Genomic DNA, 19,666 nt, shown 5'->3' with positions numbered 1-19,666 from the left:
ATATAAATGTTGAATATCAGTTATCGGTCATTGCTGCAGTATGAGTATGAAATAATGAAGGAATGTGTAGAAACACTTGACATCATGTAAAGACGACCTACATTGCATCTCAGCTTCATTTAGGGCTCATTCACACCAGCCCCATTTAGTCTGCTTTCATCAAATTCTAGTTCATTTGCCTACAAAGTCCAATTTGTTTGGGTAGGTGTGACTGTGCAATGAAATTCTGATGAGGACCATAAAGGCGAACTCTGGTCAGCCTACAAATCTATGTCTCGGTTCGGTAGAAGTGAAATCTGGTGTGGTTTGATGCATTTGTGAATGTCAAGCAGACCAGAGAGACACTTGTTTAGAGACACTTAGCGACTCATGTTGTACACTTCAGTGTTTCTTGGTGCAGCGCCACCAAAGGTGAGTAAACAAGTTGCTCAAAGGATTTGGTTTGTTTGACACAGTGTAGTGTGAAAGTGAACCGCACCAACTGGAAATATAACAAATGTTACAATTTTGAGACCAAAATTGCAACCAACCAAGTCTACCGGACTATCAGGTGTGAACATACGCTAAAAAGACATGGTTCTCAACCAAACAATAGCGGATTGCTCTTCTAGATCAGAGTCTGTCTCTAAATCAAACAGCGCAGTTAAAGAGTCTTGAAGTTTTATTCACATGTGATTATGGGATGGAGCAAGGCGGTTATACTGCTCTGATCGGTCATGGTGAAGAAACGGCTCAAAATGTGAAATTCACGATTTACTGGTCAGTCGACATTCCAACCCTCACTTATGATCATGCGATATCCATCAAAACTGAAAATGCAAGAACCCAGATACAAGCAGCTAAAACAAGCTTCTTCAACAGGAAGATGGGAATCGGTGTTAAAGATGGAAAGAGAAGCTCCATCCAGGTCGGCAGAGGTGGTTCTGGCAAACTCAAAAGTCATCGGGAGGGCTGTAGATCTCCTCTGAGTTGGGAATGCCTTGGTCTCCGCAGAATGAGGTGGAGACTATCACTGGGGACCACCGGGGAGAGGGATCTTTGGATTTTCCTCCTGAATGCGTTCTCAATCTATGAATGAATGAGTGAACGAATATCATCTCGTTTTTAATACATATCGGTAATATTTTCCAATTACTTTGTCTCACATAAAGTCCACAACATACCAGAAATCTACCATGTCATCTACTGTACGTAGTGATTTTGATGAAAACAAACGGACAAAATTAAGCTAAGTTTACACGAGACCTCTGCCTGGAAAATGCCGGTATTTTCAGATGTTGATTGGGAAAAAGCCGTTTAGACAGCACCACTAACGGACCCAGAATCAGATGTAGATGACGTGGTAGGCCACTACATGACGTTTTCATTCTAGCATGTCATCTAACACGAATGCGCTTTTGACCCTCAACTTTTCACCTCATTGTAAACAGTAATTCCAGTGAACGAAGTGCTCATGTAACACGTATATTCCTTATCTGAAATTGTGCTAAACTGAACAGGTTAAGCACCACAAAAAAGCACAATGCTAGCTGCTGTTGTTTTTTTTATGTTATCCGTTCTGCACATGTGCGCCTTCACACCTGCGGAGTACTTCACATCATGGGGGTGTTACGGAAAGGTTTCACTTTGGCCCTTGGTTTTAAAAAAATGCCGGTGTAAGACACTCCGGTCACTGGTGTTGTGTACATGAGCGGCTGGAGCCCAACAAAAATGTTACAGTTTAACTGAAGAGTAACTCTGTGTAGAAGCCTTACTTTCACGTGGAATCCAGAGACCTTACTGAAACAATTTTGGGTGTGTTTGTCACTTGTTGGAAATGCATATCTATGATCTTTTTTGAACTATAAAAACCCCATTAAAATTAGGTTTAATGCCATGCCCATAATACAGGATAGGGACAGTAAAAGAAAAGACACAGTATAGTTTATCACTTCCAATCCACTGTAGTAGCACAGCAATTTTGTTTCTACTCTACTTCTGCAGTAATCAAGGTTTGTCTCATTAAAAAAGTGCTCCAACTGTTTTTGCTGCATCACCAGACTTTCACTTTACCTCATCGATCAGACGGCACAGAAGACGAGGAATCTTGGTCGCGACACACTTTACCTCATGCAGTAAAGGATCTGTTGCCAAAGCAAGAAACACGACCTCCTCAGCTACATTACACACCTAAACCCAATCTCCTAGCATGTCTTGTCATTGACCGAACAGTGAGAAAACGTGTTAGATACACTACTGGTCTGTCTGACAGTCTGGCAGGCAGACAGGTGGTGTAAAGATAATGCTCTCTCATTAGAGTGCTGTACTAAAGCACTCAGAGCTGGCCAGAAAATCCACTTAGTAGCAGGAACAGGACGGTTGGAGGGGGGGGCTGGATGTGGAAGAAGGAGAGAGAGTGGACGGGGGCCTGCGCTTGTGTCTGCACATACATTCCTGAAAATCACGTGAGGATATTGATCTTCAAATGGAAAGATGACTTTTCATCAGGCTTTTTAGGTACAGACAAGAAGGATATTGGCAAAATGTCAAATGTCCTAGCAGTGCTTGGAGATAAATAAACTGATAAACCAGACAGACATTGGAATCGGTCCAAATTGTCTCTTCATTGGCTCTACTCTGTAATCAGCTGGTCAACACTTGAAAATATGATAGTTTTCTAACTCACTGTAGTTTTCTAATTTAGTTTATTAGATTTAAACTAAGAACTCCAACAATCTGACATGTTTATTTTGAGTTTATAAGAGATCAGATAAAGGTTTGGGACATATAGCTAAAGAGGAATCATTTTGTAATTAATTAATAAATCTGCTGTTGGATTTGAAACAACTACCGCAGCAAAAGAAACTGCCGCTTATTCTCGTATTTGTTTCATATTTTTGGAACAACAACAAAAATATGGAAAATCCAAATCGGTCAAAGCTTGATTTGGCAGAATTCGGTAAATTTCAGCCAGGAAAAACCCGACCGGTACATCTCTATAACAGGGTGGGAATTCATATTGGTAAATCCTATACTTTGTGACTATTGTGTTCATCAGGATATTCGAAAATATATATATTTTTCGGACTGATTTTGAAGCACCAGCTGTGTGACCCACGGATTCAGCAGCTACAAGCGCTCAAACTAAAACTGGGTCGTTACAGTCCCATATGAACGATGAACTTCCTGTACAACTTCAGCTGAAGCTATTCTTGGGGTGCAGCGGTGTGGTTATTCAATTACCCACCTCCACTGTTTACCATCAAGATTAATGTGAGTGTAGCAGTGTAGAAACAGACCCATTGGTATAAAAACATAGGTCAGCCTCATGGTTCGCAAGCATTTTGGAGAGAACTACATGGTCTGATATATACAAACATTGGATCATTTTACTGCAGGAGACAAATACTATTGATTACAGAAGGCATTTAATCTGTTTTGTAGTAACTAATTGAGTATCGTTATGAAACAAAAAGCTCATGTTTCTGTGACTAATTCTCTATTTCGTTCTCTCTTGGCATTATCAATACTTTTCTCCATTTCTTGATCAAGCTTGTACTACAGTGTGGGGGGAGGGGGGGGAGTCTTCCAAGTAACAATAAAATATATTTAAATCTGACCAGTACAAAGAAGCTGAAACAAGTTTGTGCAACCCTGCAAAAACAATGAGTCAGTCTACAAACAGAGTCAGTCAGAAAATGACCCAACAAGCCAACATGCAAATCAGTCATCCAGTACTGACCATAACTGATCTGGAGAGGTCAGAAGCCGTAATCACTCCAGAGGGAAATGTCTGGTTTTGCTATGTTGAATACGATATAAAAATTAGACCACAAAACAAAAGAAGCCCTCAACTTATTTTAACATGCATTTTCATGCTTAAAGATAGCCACAATGTGTGCTGGAATGACACAATGTGAGAAGCTAAGATACAAAACTGAAAACTATATGTGCAATCATGTTCTTTTGGGAGAACACAGTTTCAATAGCTTATTTTCAAACCAATCTAGAGTTTAACGAGGAGAGGTCTTTAGTAAGTATTTCTAAGCTTTTCAGGTAGCTGGTGAAAACATGAGAATAGATTCTCAAGAAGCTCGCAGCTTGAAGTTTAACACAAGTTACGAAAAGGTCTGGTCAAATCAGCACAAAACTGAACTTTTTGCAGGCTACGTGGGGCGAAAAACAACAAAAAAAATAAGTAAGTAATTATTAATGTACCAAAAAACACTCTTCATCCAGTGTGACTGAGCTTAAACACTTAAAAGTTTTCAGTCTTTGCAAAGCTGGTAGAGAAGTAACCCAAATGATGCAATTCTTGTGGTTCCACAAATTACTGACTCAGACAGGGCAGAATACGAACGGGAGTCGCACTTCTCAGCCTGAACCTTGTACAAAGAGCTATGTATCATTTCCTTCTCCTTCACAACTGCTGTACAAAAATGGACTGAAATCAGAAAATATCGTAACGACGCGGACGTTTGTGGATGAAACAGGAGAAAATGCTCACAAGGTGTAGATGCCCTCGTCTCAAGTCTAGGGTTGTCAGTCCCGCTTCATTTAAGCTTCACCCAACCAGGACTCAAAGACACCAAGGGTTAGGATTCATGCTTTAGAATGGCCACGTCAAAACCCACACTTTAATCTAACTAAGTTGACAATTTCTGTTCAAAGACACCAGCCATTCAACCGGACTAAGTTTGCATTATTCTACAAAACATAGGTGGAAAAAAAGTCCGTCTCTTATATGTGCAAAGCAGGTAGAGACACAACCCAAATGACCGGCAGTAAGCTGCACTTCAAATCATCTTGTAGAAAGAGACACGGCTGCTTCTGTCAGGGGGGATGTGCTGCATGCAAAACTATGCTGGCTTCTCTGCAGCCAGCCGGTAGTAAAACTGACGAAGAGATAAGAGCCTTTCAGAATTTACCGAGAAGAAGCGACTGCGGCCGGCAAGTCAAGTGAAACACCAAAGGAAGTGAAAGAGGTGGAGAGTGGGGGAGGAGAGAAGGCAAAAAGATGAAAGAAGTAGATGAACTGGGATATAGAAGAGATGACAAGGACAAGATGGGGAAGGAGAAAGGCAGGGAGAAGAAAGAAACAAACTGGTAAAAGTTTCAACAAAGGGGACAGATTTCTACGAGCTCTCAAATCTTTTCATCTCTACTTTATTGCCATAGTAAAACTCCGTAACCTGCTCAAAACAAGTTCATTGTAACAGAATATGTATTCTGTTAAAGACAGAGGGAGAAAATAACAGAGCGTTTGGTGGGGAACAAATGTCTGGAGAAAATGTTTAGGAAGATGCGGTTTTTATGGTCGTCACACTTTTTCCTAAAGTGCCGCTCATGGTTTTATAGTCTGTCAATGACTATTTTAAGTGTAATAAAGTCGCTTCAGGGAATATCCACAGTAATCAATGATTCATCAACAGATCAATTAGCAAACCCCTAATCACTGACTCGGCCCTACATGGTGACAGCATTGTTACTCGAATTCATCCTTGGTCTCACTTTGCACATTTTCCTCACGGGTAGAAACAGTCATCTTCCAGATGTTTGACATGAACTTCGGTTCTTCATCTCCTACTAAGGTTGTAAATGTACTTAATATACAATACACTTCATATGTCACATAAAAATAAAATAAGGGACTTCTTTTTAAGAATGGCTATAAAATGAAGCCAGTTTTATTTCAGCGGGGGGGGGGAAAACAAAAAAACTGTAGAACATTTTTCCTCCTTCCTGATATGAAAATTCTGGAGAGAGAAAACAAAGGTATCAGTTTGAAATCATCTTCCTCATAGTGATTCTGCAGGTCTAATTTGAAAACTCAGCTATGATTTGGTTACACAGACTTAACACAGCAACAAAGGTTAGAGGTAAAACTTCTCTCTGAACAACAAAATTATATTAAGCAAAAAATAAAAGCAGAAGATGCTGTGCAAGTAAACTTAAGCTGTCTATACATTTAAAAAATATATATTATTAGCCTGTTTAGCTCCCATCTCCATGGCTACAAGTGGTTTTTGATAGGTGTTTGAAGATATGAACTATAGATGTGATTTTATAATAAAAGCATGATGAAAAATGCAAATTTAAAATAGAATGTTAAAAAAATATATTTTTTGGATGATAAATCCAACATGGATTGATTTTTATCAGGTCTGACAGGCTTTCTCTCTGAGGAATCACTCTGATGGAGTAGAACATAATGACAGACAGAAGGACCATTTTAGCCGCAACGGATTCAACATGATATGGTGAAGCCAGAATATGACTGACAATCTATAAACCTTAATGGATGCTAATGTGAGTGCTAACACAAATGTTGACAAGGATCATGATTCTATTCAGAACATAGATCCATGTTTTTTTCCTTATTAAATTTTTCCATTTGACTGATTCCTGTGTATGACATCACATTAACTAGCACTGCAAAGGGCCAGTACAGCCATGCATTAAATACTCTATAAAGTGCATAAGCACAGCAGAGGATTTTATTTTGTAAATGAATAAGAGAGTAATTCACTTTCTATAGCTAGCTTTATGTGGTCGTCTTAATGAACTTGCATATGTTTTCTCGTACAAAGAAACACAAAGTGCTGTCAGCACAACAGCTTGGCAGGGAACACAATGTATCCTGCAATAAGATAACTTTTTTTTTTTTATTATATGGTGTGAACTAAATCATAGTTTTAAAATGTACCCCAATTTCAAAGTTCTGCAAAGAAAACAAAACTTCTTTAAGGTGTGCCCCACCCACCTGCTCTCCTCCTAGTGGACACCCTAACAAAACAAATCTGGTGCCGCCCCTGTTCACTACTTCTACAAATACATTTCGATAGCTGAAATGTATTATTGATCTAACCACATGGTCCCGAAGAACTTTTGGGATGAAAACCTTAAAATGTTTGCATATGTGCAAAAGTATTTTACTTTACTCTTATGAAGAAAAAAAAAAAGCTTTTCAGTTCCTATCGCAAGCTCCGTTTCTCGAACGAAAGAAAAAGAAGCAAAGGATACATGGTTTCATTTTCTTTCTTTTTTTCTTACCATATCATAAACGTTCAGGATGATCGGCTCGTTTGCCATCACTGGCATCAGGATCTCGGCCCCCTTCGCCCCTTCTTCCCCGCGGCGTTTTCCTCCTCCTTCCCACAGTGCGAGATCCAAACTCTCGCCCTCCTAAACTGTCTCGCAGCCGTCACTTTTACAAGTGGTGCTCAGTTTGAAAAGTCAATTTCAAAACCCGGTCTAAAAACGCGAAGAGTTCCGGATATTTATCCTATCGTCCAACATCTGACTGGCTTTGTCCAAATCCCCGCTGAGGGGGGAGCAGCAGCGGCGGCGGACAGATGAGCCTCTTCGGTATCAAAATGAACCAACTGCTAAACCCGCTCGGCTACCGACGGAGTATGGAGGGATATTTGTTCTCCATTAAAAGCGAAAAAAATTGGTTTCATCTTCCAAGACCAGCTATTCTAATAAACAACATACTTCTAAGATTTAAAAACGCAATTTACTGTGAAAAAAAGAAAAAATCCCACTGCTACCGCCGCTAACGGTAGCAGTGGATGCGACCGTTGCGAGAGCATTTGGCTGTTTCTGCGTTCGATTGTTCAACCTTATCGCGACAGGCATTGTGGGTAATGTAGTTCATTCCATAAGATTGGACGAGGCGAGGCAAATTTGAGGTTTCCATTAGCGCAATTATCTTAAACACACATCAAAACTGTTTCTAGATCAGAATAAGCAAATTAACATCGAACCTTTGTAACTACACGGCTCAGTTTCAATTAGGATCAATTTAGAATGTGTGTAATTGACTTTTTGTCTGCCTGTATGACTGGGTTTAATTGATTTTTCTTTGTGCAGTGCCTTGAAGTGACTTGTGTTGGCGGCACTATATAAATAAGCTCAATTGAAAAGGAATTGAATTATGCTGAAAATGTGTGTAGCATTCAAAAAGCCTGCCTCATTAATAACGCTAACAGTTTTGTTAAGTAGTGGTCAAATATCTACTCAGATATGCCCCCTAGCTTGTTGATGGCTAAAAAGAGCACGAGGTTGAGCTACACCTTGTAAAGGACCTTTTATCAAATGATGTTACATTTATTCTGTCAAGAAAATGAGTTTCATCCATCACTCAGTATTTCACAATTATGAAGTCAAAACAACAGCTACCACTTTCACTTACAATTTGAAAAACTTGAAAGTAAAATCATGACAAGCCTTTAAAAAATTATAACTTTTTACTTCTGCAAATCCATGTAGTCAAGGTCTACAGTCTTTCAATTTGAAGAAGCTACTTCAACTTCAGTTCAATGCACAGTGGCAAATGTTAATGAGAATTCAAGGTGGAGTACAAGTGATCAATATCCCAATATTAAGACGTTTCCTCTCCATCTGTGGCCATTCTCATGATTCTTCCCCACTGCCCTCTTCCAGCAGCTCCATGAGCGTCTCCTGATCGGAGAATTCCTGCAGCGAGGAGTTCATCACGTTCAACAGGTCCTCCCCCAACAGGAAGCCCCTGACGTCGTGCACCGTCATACTGATGCGGTGGTCTGTCACGCGGTCCTGGGCGTAGTTGTAGGTCCGGATCTTTTCCGATCTGCCTTTGGTGCCGACCTGAAAAAGAAACAGGAGGTTGACATGGCGTGTTTGGTTATTTTGCACACATCTTAAACGTGTCACGTGAATAGCTGTTCATACCGTCATCAAAAGGTTATTGTATTTGACCTATTTTTTTTGCCAACAATAAGGTAGAAAAACCAAACATTTTAAATCTGTCATTAGTTAAATCAAACTATTTTTAAACAAACAGAATCTCACTTGGATTTTGCGTTGGTTGTAGCGCTTGCTGGTCTCTTCCTCCAGCTTCATGTTGTACAGTTTTGCAGTCAGAGCCTTCATGGCTTTCTCCCGGTTCTTCAGCTGGGAGCGCTCCTGTTGGCACTCTGCAACCAAGCCTGACAGACACAAACCAATATTTAAGATCATCTTTATTTAGGGCTTGGTTAAAAAAAATGTGCATGCCTTTCTTAATTTCTTTTAAGAATCAAAATGACTGTAAATTCCAGTGGGGGATACGTAAAAGCAGCTATGGAAGTTAAGTTCCTCAGAGTAACAAACCAAAAAAGCATTATGTTTGATTTTCGGTAACGCGTTTTACCTGTTGGAAGATGGACTATTCTGACTGCGCTGTCTGTTGTGTTGACATGTTGACCGCCAGCTCCACTCGCTCTTTTTGTCTCTATCCTGAGATCCTTTGGGTTTATGGTGAAACAAATCTGAAAAGAAAAAAAGTGAGTCAGAGGAAAATCAGCAAAACTACAAATCTTGCAGAAACTACACAGACTTCTGGTATCAGAAACTTGGAAAAAGAATTGGGCCCACTGAAAAAAAAAAATAGAAAAACATTTTATAATTTTCTCAGAATTCTGACTTTTGATCACAGAAGAATCCAGAAAGAAAAATTCCAAATTCAATTTTTTTCCTCAGTGGCCCTAATCACCTAATGTAACATATGATGAAATTCAAAACAATGGACCAAATCCAAACATCAGTTATTTTTCTATAACAGAAACATCATTTCGACATTCCCACTGACATGCATCATATTCACTACACAGCATGCTCGTTTCATGCACTGATTTCTATTCAGATGCGTCTGTAATGACTGTGTTCACGTTGCTGAGCCGTACCTCGGTAGGTTGGGGCAGCACAGCCACAGTCATGGTGCTGGTGTGCATCCTTCCCTGTTTTTCAGTCTTGGGAACCCTCTGAACTCGATGAACGCCGGCCTCAAACTTCATCTTCTTGTAGCTGTGCGGGCCGCTGACGCTGGCTGACGCGTGCCGCAGTCCTCCTGGTGACATTGAAGCAGGCAGCACCGCAGATCGGTAAAACGTTTTAAGTGAACAAGTGCTGAGGTTCAGGGATCAGCACAAACTACTGCGATGAGATGCTGTCAGGTCGTGTTGAAACTTTTTAAGCAGTTAATATTTTACCGACAGCAGATAATGCTTTTGATGTCTTCGGTAAGTATGAATTCAGATTAGATGGTAATGGAGACTAAAAGCTAAACACCAAAACCTCCACAAAAAAAAAAAAAAAAAAAAAAGTCACGTCAGTTTATGGAAACTCTACTTTTATTTAACTTCAAACCACCGTCACATTTTCATGTAATTATTTGCACAGAATGCGACCGATATGTTCACTGGAAAAGGGGGACAGGAAGCGGTGCTTCACCAAAAGTCTTCCTGTGTGGAACGCAGAGAGAGAATGAATGATGCGTTTCTGATTGATGACTACCTGACAGAAAGCAAGTCCGTGAGAAAATCAATTGCGCAACAAGAGCATCACCTCTAACAGGTTACATATTAAACTAATAAACTAATCTCAAACTTTCTGAACTACACCTTTAAATTTCGTTTTCTGTCATATTTTATGAGTTAGGTTTTAAAGGCCAAGGGAAAACTTTGAGTTATTTCAATTCCACATAGAGTGAAGAGCCTGATTATATCTAGCATTTTGATCCACAGCTAAGAGCTCCCTCTTGAGTTTGTTAGCAGTTACTGCGATGGTATCATAAAGGGAAAAGGAAATATGCGTCCTTTACAAGTTTGAGCTGAGATATTTAGCTTAAAAAGTAATCTGTCATAGCATAAATCAATACAAACACGCTCTAGTGTAAAGTCCATGAAGCATTTAAGATCATCTGTTCTGAAAGAATGCTACTAAGAAAATGTGGATGTTTCAGTGTTATTTTTAATCAGGTGACTCTTAAAAGCAACCATAGTTTTTGCATTAAAAGAATTGAATTACATTTTCTGCAAAAACAACTAACCGTTTCACTTCATAGGCAGTGGGCTGAATCTGATTGTACAATCTGCAGCACTGCTTTGGTTAGATGGTTAGCTGATTTCCTGCTTCCTGGAGTCAACAATACTTTATGTGAGAAATATACAAATAATAACTCCATCTTACTTCTGTTTGAACTAAAAGTGTCACTGCAGTCTTCAGCATTGCCACATAAAATCTGAGAATGCGGTTTCAATAAAAGAGCAAAAAGACTTGTGGAAATGTGTTTCTTAAAAGTTTGCCTGAACAACATGACTGTGTAAACGAAATATTAAGATCAACTGACCTAAATCACTTGACATGTGCTCCAGTACATCGAAGGACCAGCCGTGGTGCTGAGCGAAGCCCTCGTACATGTCAAACATCTTCAGGAGAGAGAACAACAAACAGCTGAACATACCAACAGGGAATGTTTTCTAACTACATCACCAGTTAAGCATTTCAAGGGTCTTTATCTAAGATCATGAGCAGACCTCAGCGGTGAACAGCATGGCCTCCTGACCACCGACCCCAGCTGTGACTTCCAGAACGAGGTCGCTCATGTCAACCTCCTCCTCGGGTATCAGTAGCTCCAAAATCTGCAAGGTCAACGTGAAATATGAGTGAAAACAAACAAACAAACAAAACAGGACATCACAATGACGCTGCTACTGAATTACATTAGTTGATGTTGCAAAGCACTGTTTTCTGGTCTTCTACTTCATTTTGCAGCTTTCAGTTTTACCTTTTGTCTCAGATCTTGAATGTCCTGCAGACAGCTTTCTCTTTCCAGCTCAGCCAGTTCTCGTAGGGACGCATCATCATCTTAGAAGATGAGAATGTGGTTAAAAACAGTGAAACCCGTTTTATAATTTTCAAAATTCCATTTTGTTTTTTTGCCAAATTTCACTTTTTCCATTTTTATTTTTCTGAACTCCACTTTAACCACATTTATTTGCCCAAAAAAGTATGTAATTATGGTGTGAAAAAAAAAAGAGAAGAGAAAAAGAACAAATCAGTAGCTAGCGGTCAACATTTACTGCTATTCTGTTTCACCGCAGTGTTCTGTTGTGGTTCAACACAAGGAGTAAAAGTGTGTTTCGCCCTCATTTCATAAATAAATAACAATAACTCAAATGTTATGTGCAAACCCAAGAATAACTCTCTTTTATAAATGCTAAGAGTTGAACTGAACATCAACATATTTGTCACAAAGTACCTGCAAACTGTAAAAGCTTGTGCACTTTCATAATGATTGGGACCTTTGATCATTTTTATTTCTTCCATCTGCCACAGACATCTCCTTTAAAGTAATGACTAAGTTTTTTGGCGTTACATTTCAAATTTAAAAAAAAAACTCAGCCTTTTACCAGGCTAATTGTCCAGAACCAATGACCAAATATACACAGTTTATTCAAAATCAATTATTTTCTATAACTACTGGTCCTGAGACCAAAATCCTGTAGAATGTGATCGGGTTTAGAGATTCCTTCAATAAATGCCAACTCCAAACCTCTTTCCAGCTCACCTTTGAGGAGCGTCTCCGTGTCTGTGACCTCTTTTTGCTTCTTGTCCAGCTCTCGGATGCTCTGGATGAGAGGAGCCAGCAGGGACACTTTGGTTCTCTTGGTCTTCATGTCATCTTCACTGCGCTCATCTTCTGCGCCACTGTAAGTGACTGCCTGTAAACACTCGTCATACTCTTTTTCCACCTTTTTCAGGTGCTCCTGCAGAGATGTTTTGGCGAATAGCTCATCCACCGACAGCAGCTTCATCATCATGACCGGTTTACCCGTATGAAGAAGCCTTTGGTTCCTTGCATACTGATGAGTGGGATGCTTGCAAACAGTTTTGCCAGGGTTTTGGAAGCGGGGTGCCCACTCACTTCTTCTAGAGAGAAGGCTTACAAATCTCCTGAAAGCCATTGTATACTTTACCTAATCTCTCTTTCTGTAACAGTGAAGCAATCAGAATCTGAATTTATCTGCTTTTGGAGCATGCTACTAAATAGCCCCCCGCACCCAAAAAAGGCTAAATATCTGTGTTTTTAGAGGTCACGGTATATAAATAGACGACACCTTAAATTCTACGAGAGTGTGGGGTTCGGGTGACACACACACATGCACCTTAATTTGATAGAACTTACTTTTTTAAAGTCAAATTACGTTTTCAGTAGCTATAGCCAAGGAAGTCTCAAATTCAAACATACATTGAGCGTTCAGGCTGCAAGACGAACTGATAAAACAAGAAAGCTAAGTTGAAATGTAATTATGACTAGCTTCGATTGGAAAACATTAACATCATTGACAGAGTAAAGAAAAAGTATTGCAGCGGTAGTAGAACGATTGAAAGCTACCGTCAGTGTGTCCCTCTTGTCGGAAACATTGCTGTGGTCAAAACACGACTTAATTTGCTCATTCATTTCCTTCAAACTTTCAATGAAATGGTTATTAACGCTTGCTGCAACAATGCAGTTCCTTTACCACCTTGCCAAGAGCGCAGACATGTTGGTCGTCGTACGCATGCGCAAGACTCTTTCAAACTGATTTGTTGTGTTAGGGCCCCTAGTGGCTTTAAAGGCTCACTGCAGTCCTCATATCCTCCTGACTACCAGGAAAAAAAATATTGTCCATCACCATTTTTTTTTAATCCCACAGTCTTTGTAAGGTTATAAAAGGTTTTATGCACTTACTTGGTCTCTTCCCATAAAATGTGTTATTACTGATAAATGCCATTTTTATGAATGAGAAAAAGGTACATACAAAAGTCCCTCCCCTTCACATGTGGTATTGAAAAGCCCTAAATGTCCTCTCCAGATACCAAAAGGAATTAATTCAGTAGAATGCCGGGGGTGGGAGATATTCAAGTTTAGAAATGTCTTCTACAGAGGACAAAATTAACTACTGGTAGTCAGGAGGACATGAGAACATAAAATAAGGATTATCAGGCTAAACATATTTTCTGAGCTAATGACAGCGGAATTGTTTTAGTATTTAATAAAAACATTTTTTCCACCTCTAATTTCCTTTGCCCTGCATAGCTGATTCACTAAAATACCCACATAGTTTTTGAATAATTTCAGAAACTACCAACTTCCCAAAGAAAGTTAATGGTTTACTTGTTTGGTTTACATTTATTCCAGAAACAATAAAAGTAAGCCAAAGAAAGACAAATAAAAAACTATATATTTGAAATCAAGGCATTTCCAAAGCATTTCAGAGAGTGGAGTAGATCCATATTGACTACAGAGACAATTGATGTGGTATCATGCTTTACTTACTGAGTACCATGGAGTGATCTGCAAAATCTGCAACTGAAAAGACAATTAAGCCTTTCAAATTAGACTCTGAACAGGGTAGATCTAGGGATTATTACTGAATGCACTCCAGTATGCAAAGTTCTCTTACAAACAACTGGACCTTCACGAGGGTCTGTAATTGGGCTATTTGCTGACCTTTACTTTCAGCTTGACTTCAATGCATTTACACCAAAGTTGAGTGAAGACTTTTGAAACAAGTTTAAAATGCACCATCATTTGATGGTCTGCCTATTGAAACTCCACTCTTGTCCCATGACCTCACTGACTGGTTTCAGTGAAAAAGCCACTTCACACATTACATTCCAGGCAAGGGTGTGACTTTTTTTTCCTTTTTTTTGCTGTCCCTTACAGTTCACAGTAGTGTTTATCTTACACAAGCTGGCAACAGTTATTTTTCACACTAACATTTCACATATCTGATCAAATTAGAGAAGGTAGCTCCTACTGGGCTGTGTATTCAGGTCACACAAGTCTGTGCCTGCAAAGCCATAACATTTTTGGTGTTAATTATTTCCAAAATAAATATAAATAAATGATTTGTGCTGTAGAGGTAATATATAAAAGTTAAAAATAAGTTGTGTAAAGCACATTATCTTCGCTTACTCTGAAATTCTTGAGAAGGTAAGACATAATTTCAGTAAAACCTGAGCTGCCATAAGCTTTAGCTCCATTTTCCCACTGAGAGGGGACTATAATCAGAAAACAATGCTCATCCCAATTCAGCTGTGTTCCTGTTTCAGTTCAGACAGTGGAATTTGTTAATTAATACACAGTGACCAAGTTATTACTAACAATGCACGCTAATAATGCTTCTCTGCATTTTGTATTTTCAAAGACTTGCACGAAATTTTCACAAAAGTAATTTGAAGTATTATAAATATAATATGAAGCCAAATCAGAAACCTGCATGTATGGAATATAACTGGATTATTATAATTTTTAATTTTTTTAGTAACTTTCTTATTTACAATTTACAGAGATTTTCCCCTCCCACTTTTCATATTTTAAGATGACCCTGAAAGGATAAGAGCATGGATAAGAGGATCCGCCATGGGATATATTTCTCCTCGGAATACAATGTAAATGCACCAATTGCGTCACGTCCGCTCAACCACAAATCTCATTGGTTGATGCTGCAAAGCGGCAGCACTTGTTTTAATGTGATTGGTTTGCGCCTTTGCGCACGGATTTCAAATAAGAAGCCGCAACTGGCGGATTTTTCAGACGTAGAGGATTTTAACTTTGTCAAGCGACTTCTCTGACGGGAAGATAGCGGCGCGGAGAGAGCCGAAGGAACAGAAACAAAACGCCTTCGACGTTATTTTAGGAGAATAACTGAAGGTATGAGTCTTTGTTAATTATCTTTCAGGCTAAAGTCAGGCCTTTTTGTATTCTTATTGAGGCACTGTCATTTTTGTGTGTTAGCAAGACAGAGTATGATTAGCTGTGGTGTTTTCTTGCGCTACTGGTTTACCACTTTGTACACAACTTAAGAGGAAATAACCAAAATATGAAAGCTTCACGGAACCCTATTTTAGTATAATTTGAGTTTAACTTGCATTATAGTTCTAGGCTACTTTGCATGTAGTTCGTGTATTACGTTCCAACACACATTCTCATAAGGGGAATTAATAAAAGCACCATTAATAAATCGACTGACCTATGCATAAAGGGAGATTTAGCCTATTTTTCATGTTAATATTAAACCTTGTTTAACTGTGGGAGATGCAACTTGGCGTAAGGGTGACGTAGAAAAACTCTTTCCGCCAAATTCGCATCGCGCCAAAATCAACTATTTTGCGTTTAAAACGTGTACCGTTAATTTATATGATTGATTGCACCTGAATAATTACTCTAGCATGTACTGTGTGTTGTGCTGATGTTTGTGAGAGTTTAGGCTTCTTCTAAAGAAGCAATGCTACTTGATGAGCGTCAGTCACGTCCGCACGTTAAACACGATCCCTGACATGTCATCTCTTTCTGTGTTTCTGCAGAGATCACCACACTGCTCAGTCAGAGCACACGTTTACTTAGAAAAGAGTTGCCATGAAATGTCCCACGATCAAGTCTGCTAAAGGGAACACGATGGAGAAAAGCCCATTAGCAGAAGCAGCAGCTGCAGAGTCTAAAGTATTCTATGTCAAAGATTCCCCCAAAAAAGAGCCAGCCCCTGTTATATCTCAGGATCGGCCAGCTGGACAGACGACGGTCTTCTTCTCCACAAAGGGCAGCACCAGTGCAGTTCACAACAAAGAGAACAACACTGGCAGAGAGCAAGATGGGGCCCTGGAAGAATACTTTGAGGACAGCGGTTATTTATCTTTGCAGAATAGTCATATTGATCACCATGGAGATGAAGAAGAGGACCATATCGCTGAGACACACCAGGGGAAAAGGCTTTCATCAAGTAATTCCCCCTCAAAAAGCCAGCAAAGGACTAGAATCAGCTTTTTAGGGTCTCTGGCAGTTTCCACACCTGTGGATTGTCATGGAAGGAGCACAGCAGCTCTGTCGTCCACCCCCACCCACCATCACTTCACCCCCAACCTGCCCATTTTAAGATTCCAGCAGGCTGTTTGTGAGGAGCTCACAAAGAGCTACAAGAAGAACAGGAGGTAATATTTTAATTCAGTTTGAACGTTCTATACACCCCTCTGATTAGTTTTTCCGATTATCGCACACTGGTCTGTGTTTCAGAAAATAATTTTTTGTCATTTCTGTTTAGTGATGGTTGGATGCTGTGTTTTGCAGGTATGACTTTAGCGTCATCTCAAAGATAGCAGAGAAGTATCCTTTGGATCGTGTGATCGGAGGACAAATCGGCCTGGAGAACGTCGACGTGTTCACGTCTCTGCTTTCCAGGAACATGAAAGGCATCCTGACAGATATTCTGGCTCTGCTGGGAGACTTGGACCTCATAAGGTAAGTTTAATTCTTCCTCATGAGGGAAAAAAAAAACAGATGTTCTTGGTATATTGTAACATATTTTTTTATGATTGCATTCACATGTCTGTGTTTTTCTCCATTATAGTTGTAAGAATGTGAGCAAGACGTGGAAGAAAATTATATGTGAGGATTCGGCTGCTGCGAGGAGGTGTCGGCAAGCTGAGCAGGCACTCAGGGTGAGGAAACTGACACAAGCAACCAAATGATATGAAAACTTGTTAGCAAGGATTATGAAGGTCAATGAAAGTAGCAGACAGGCCAGTGTTGAAGTTGTAGAGAAATTTAAAGCAGTTAGCTCATAAAATAACATCTTTAGCATTGAACAGGACTGTCAGAAAATTGGAGAAGTATGGCACAACTACAAAGAAGTGGTTGCCAACCTAAAATGGCGAGTAAACAGCCAAGAGACTTCTAGTAACTCGGGTGCAGTTGAAGTGAGCTAGAGTTTGCTAAAAGGGCAACTATTGAGAAAAAAAACATGGTTTTTCTAGGAAAAAACTAGTGGTATTTAAAGTCTAGTTTAAAAAACCCTCCATTTTAAACCAACTTAAACAAACTCTTGTCTCAAGTCTTGGGACTTGAGACAAGTCCCAAGTCCTTAGTTTCAGCTTGAGAACTAAGCTGAAACTAAGCTTAGTTTCAGCTTAGTTCATGAAACTAAGCTGATACATGTTGATACATCTGTGGTGTGTTGACCAGCCCCACCCCCATCTCTGGTCGTTTCACGGAATACACAATTGGTGGGAACTAAATGCAAGGCAGTTTGAGTAGGGATGGGCGTTACTTCAGTTTCAAGCACACCTGATGCATTTGTGTTTTTCATGCTAAACAATGTATCTTTTAACCTTTAGGAGTCGAGAAGCTCTCACAGAAATCCTGCTAGCGGTCTGACCAGAGACGTTGGTGCATCCAGGGTGGTGCTATCCTGCATGCAGGCTCTGGCCTCCAGACACACTGCTTCCTGCCAGAAGAGCAGCATGCCCTCACAGTGCACACGCTTCAATGAATATGTGCAAGTAAGTCTCTTAGTTTCATGCTAACCCACAAGTTAGTGATTGAAATCCTTGAAAATGCTTGAATTGGGTGTTTAAGGTTTGGAAAGTGCTTGATATTCAGACCGCAGTTTTGTAAGAAAGTTCTGAAGTTTGATTGAAAACATACATTTAGAAAAGTTACAGTTGAAACTAGATATTTTCATTCATCTAATAGACTTTTTTCCCCCCAGTGTCTGAAGTTAAATCAGATGAAGCTTTTAATTTTTATTTCAGTTAGAATTGCCAAAAATATTTCCATTTGCTAAATGCCAGAATACCTGGAGAACATTTTTTAGATTTTTCTTTTCTTTTTACTTTCTTTGTGTTTTAAACATTTAAGTTGAGCAGGCAGGTCATGTACTTTTTAAAGCAATTTTTATATTGTTTCAATATAATGAATATTTATTATTCATAATGGCTCAATGACTTATTTATGTGGGATGTTGTACATTAAACCTTACTGAAATTGGGGGATCTTTTTTGTTTTGTTTTTAATTTGTGTTTTGTTCTTGGATCAATTGGATGTAAAATGTGTGTGTGAGAGGCATTTCAAAACATCCAATTTTGCTATATTTTAGTTTACTTTGTCCCTGCTGTAGAATGTATAATACAATCCAAGGGATTGACAGTCATAAATGATATAATGTAATGAATTAAAGCTGTATATTTAGTTTATTTGTATTGTTTTTATCTCCAAAGTTTGGTGCCAAAAGAGTTGTCTTGAAAATGCTTGAATTTTACTGTAGGGGAGGAAAAGTGGACAAACCCTCTTCCAGGAATTTGTCAAGTTCACCAATCCTGATCTTTGTCTCTCGTTTGCAGGCTGCCAGCACTCTGAAGCGGCACGAGTCTCTGCGCTCCTGCAGGCGCTGCGGGTCTCCTGCCACCCACTGGGCTGAGGCCCAGAGGGCCACATGCTCTCGGTCCAGCTGCCTCTTTGACTTCTGCACTCGCTGCCAGGAGCCCTTCCACGGCTCCGTCCCCTGCCGGACAGTCAAACCTCATTTTCATTCAGCTCCTTCCAAAGAAACCGCCATCATCCCGGGCAGCGCTCGCAGCAAGAGAAACGTCAAGCGCTTGTGATAAAGGGTCATTCCAGCCTGCTGTTTTGGTTTTTTTGTTGCTTTTTTTTTTTTAAGAGACTACATAAATGTTGAGAACGGCATCATAAATGACTGCAGCACGCCGACCAGATGAGATGAGCACTTGAAGCACAGCTGGAGCAATCTACCCGAAACTGTTGCTGCTTGTGAGCGGCAACTTTTATTGTATATATATATATATACTTTTTTTTTTCTTCACAAAGAAAGCTATGAAAAATGTTGAGCTTTAAACTGTACATTTTTATTGTGTTTTAAAATAGAATAAATGTGAGTACATTTTCATATTTTCTTTTAGAGGCATTTTTAAATAAATGTTTATAATAGTAGGTCTTGTTCAGATTTTCTGCAGCTATATAATCTATTTGTAAATACATTTTTCCATAAAATCTCTTGTGTTGTGGTTTTTCTTCCTTCAAAAACAACAAAAGGTGTTTCTACTC

The 19,666-nt window shown here is 39.4% G+C and overlaps 3 protein-coding genes across 3 annotated transcripts in view; 1 reads left to right on the top strand and 2 right to left on the bottom strand.

Annotated features, from left to right (window-relative positions):
* The window catches only part of desi2 (desumoylating isopeptidase 2), a 14,315-nt gene extending 6,718 nt beyond the window's left edge, over positions 1 to 7,597 (bottom strand). The window contains exon 1 of the mRNA XM_008428794.2: positions 7,033 to 7,597. Within this exon, the coding sequence (XP_008427016.1) occupies positions 7,033 to 7,080 (48 nt within the window). The 5' untranslated portion in view covers positions 7,081 to 7,597. The remainder of the gene's footprint in view (positions 1 to 7,032) is intronic.
* Positions 7,598 to 8,207: 610 nt separating this feature from the next.
* Positions 8,208 to 13,349, bottom strand: mtrf1l (mitochondrial translational release factor 1-like). The gene is made up of 8 exons (XM_008428795.1): positions 12,353 to 13,349; positions 11,570 to 11,649; positions 11,319 to 11,423; positions 11,132 to 11,210; positions 9,687 to 9,850; positions 9,155 to 9,272; positions 8,815 to 8,951; positions 8,208 to 8,610 (listed from the first exon to the last, which is right to left on the bottom strand). Exons 1-8 carry the CDS (start codon positions 12,747 to 12,749, stop codon positions 8,398 to 8,400), a joined length of 1,293 nt encoding a protein of 430 aa, XP_008427017.1. The 5' UTR covers positions 12,750 to 13,349; the 3' UTR covers positions 8,208 to 8,397.
* Positions 13,350 to 15,305: 1,956 nt separating this feature from the next.
* On the top strand, positions 15,306 to 19,464 carry fbxo5 (F-box protein 5). The gene is made up of 6 exons (XM_008428796.2): positions 15,306 to 15,484; positions 16,138 to 16,758; positions 16,895 to 17,065; positions 17,175 to 17,265; positions 17,941 to 18,105; positions 18,946 to 19,464. Exons 2-6 carry the CDS (start codon positions 16,190 to 16,192, stop codon positions 19,204 to 19,206), a joined length of 1,257 nt encoding a protein of 418 aa, XP_008427018.1. The 5' UTR covers positions 15,306 to 15,484; positions 16,138 to 16,189; the 3' UTR covers positions 19,207 to 19,464.
* Positions 19,465 to 19,666: the final 202 nt, after the last annotated feature.

The sequence above is a fragment of the Poecilia reticulata genome, linkage group LG15 (genome assembly GCF_000633615.1).
Source record: "Poecilia reticulata strain Guanapo linkage group LG15, Guppy_female_1.0+MT, whole genome shotgun sequence".
Taxonomy (NCBI): Eukaryota; Metazoa; Chordata; class Actinopteri; order Cyprinodontiformes; family Poeciliidae; genus Poecilia; species Poecilia reticulata.
This window is presented reverse-complemented; position numbering and strand designations above follow the sequence as displayed.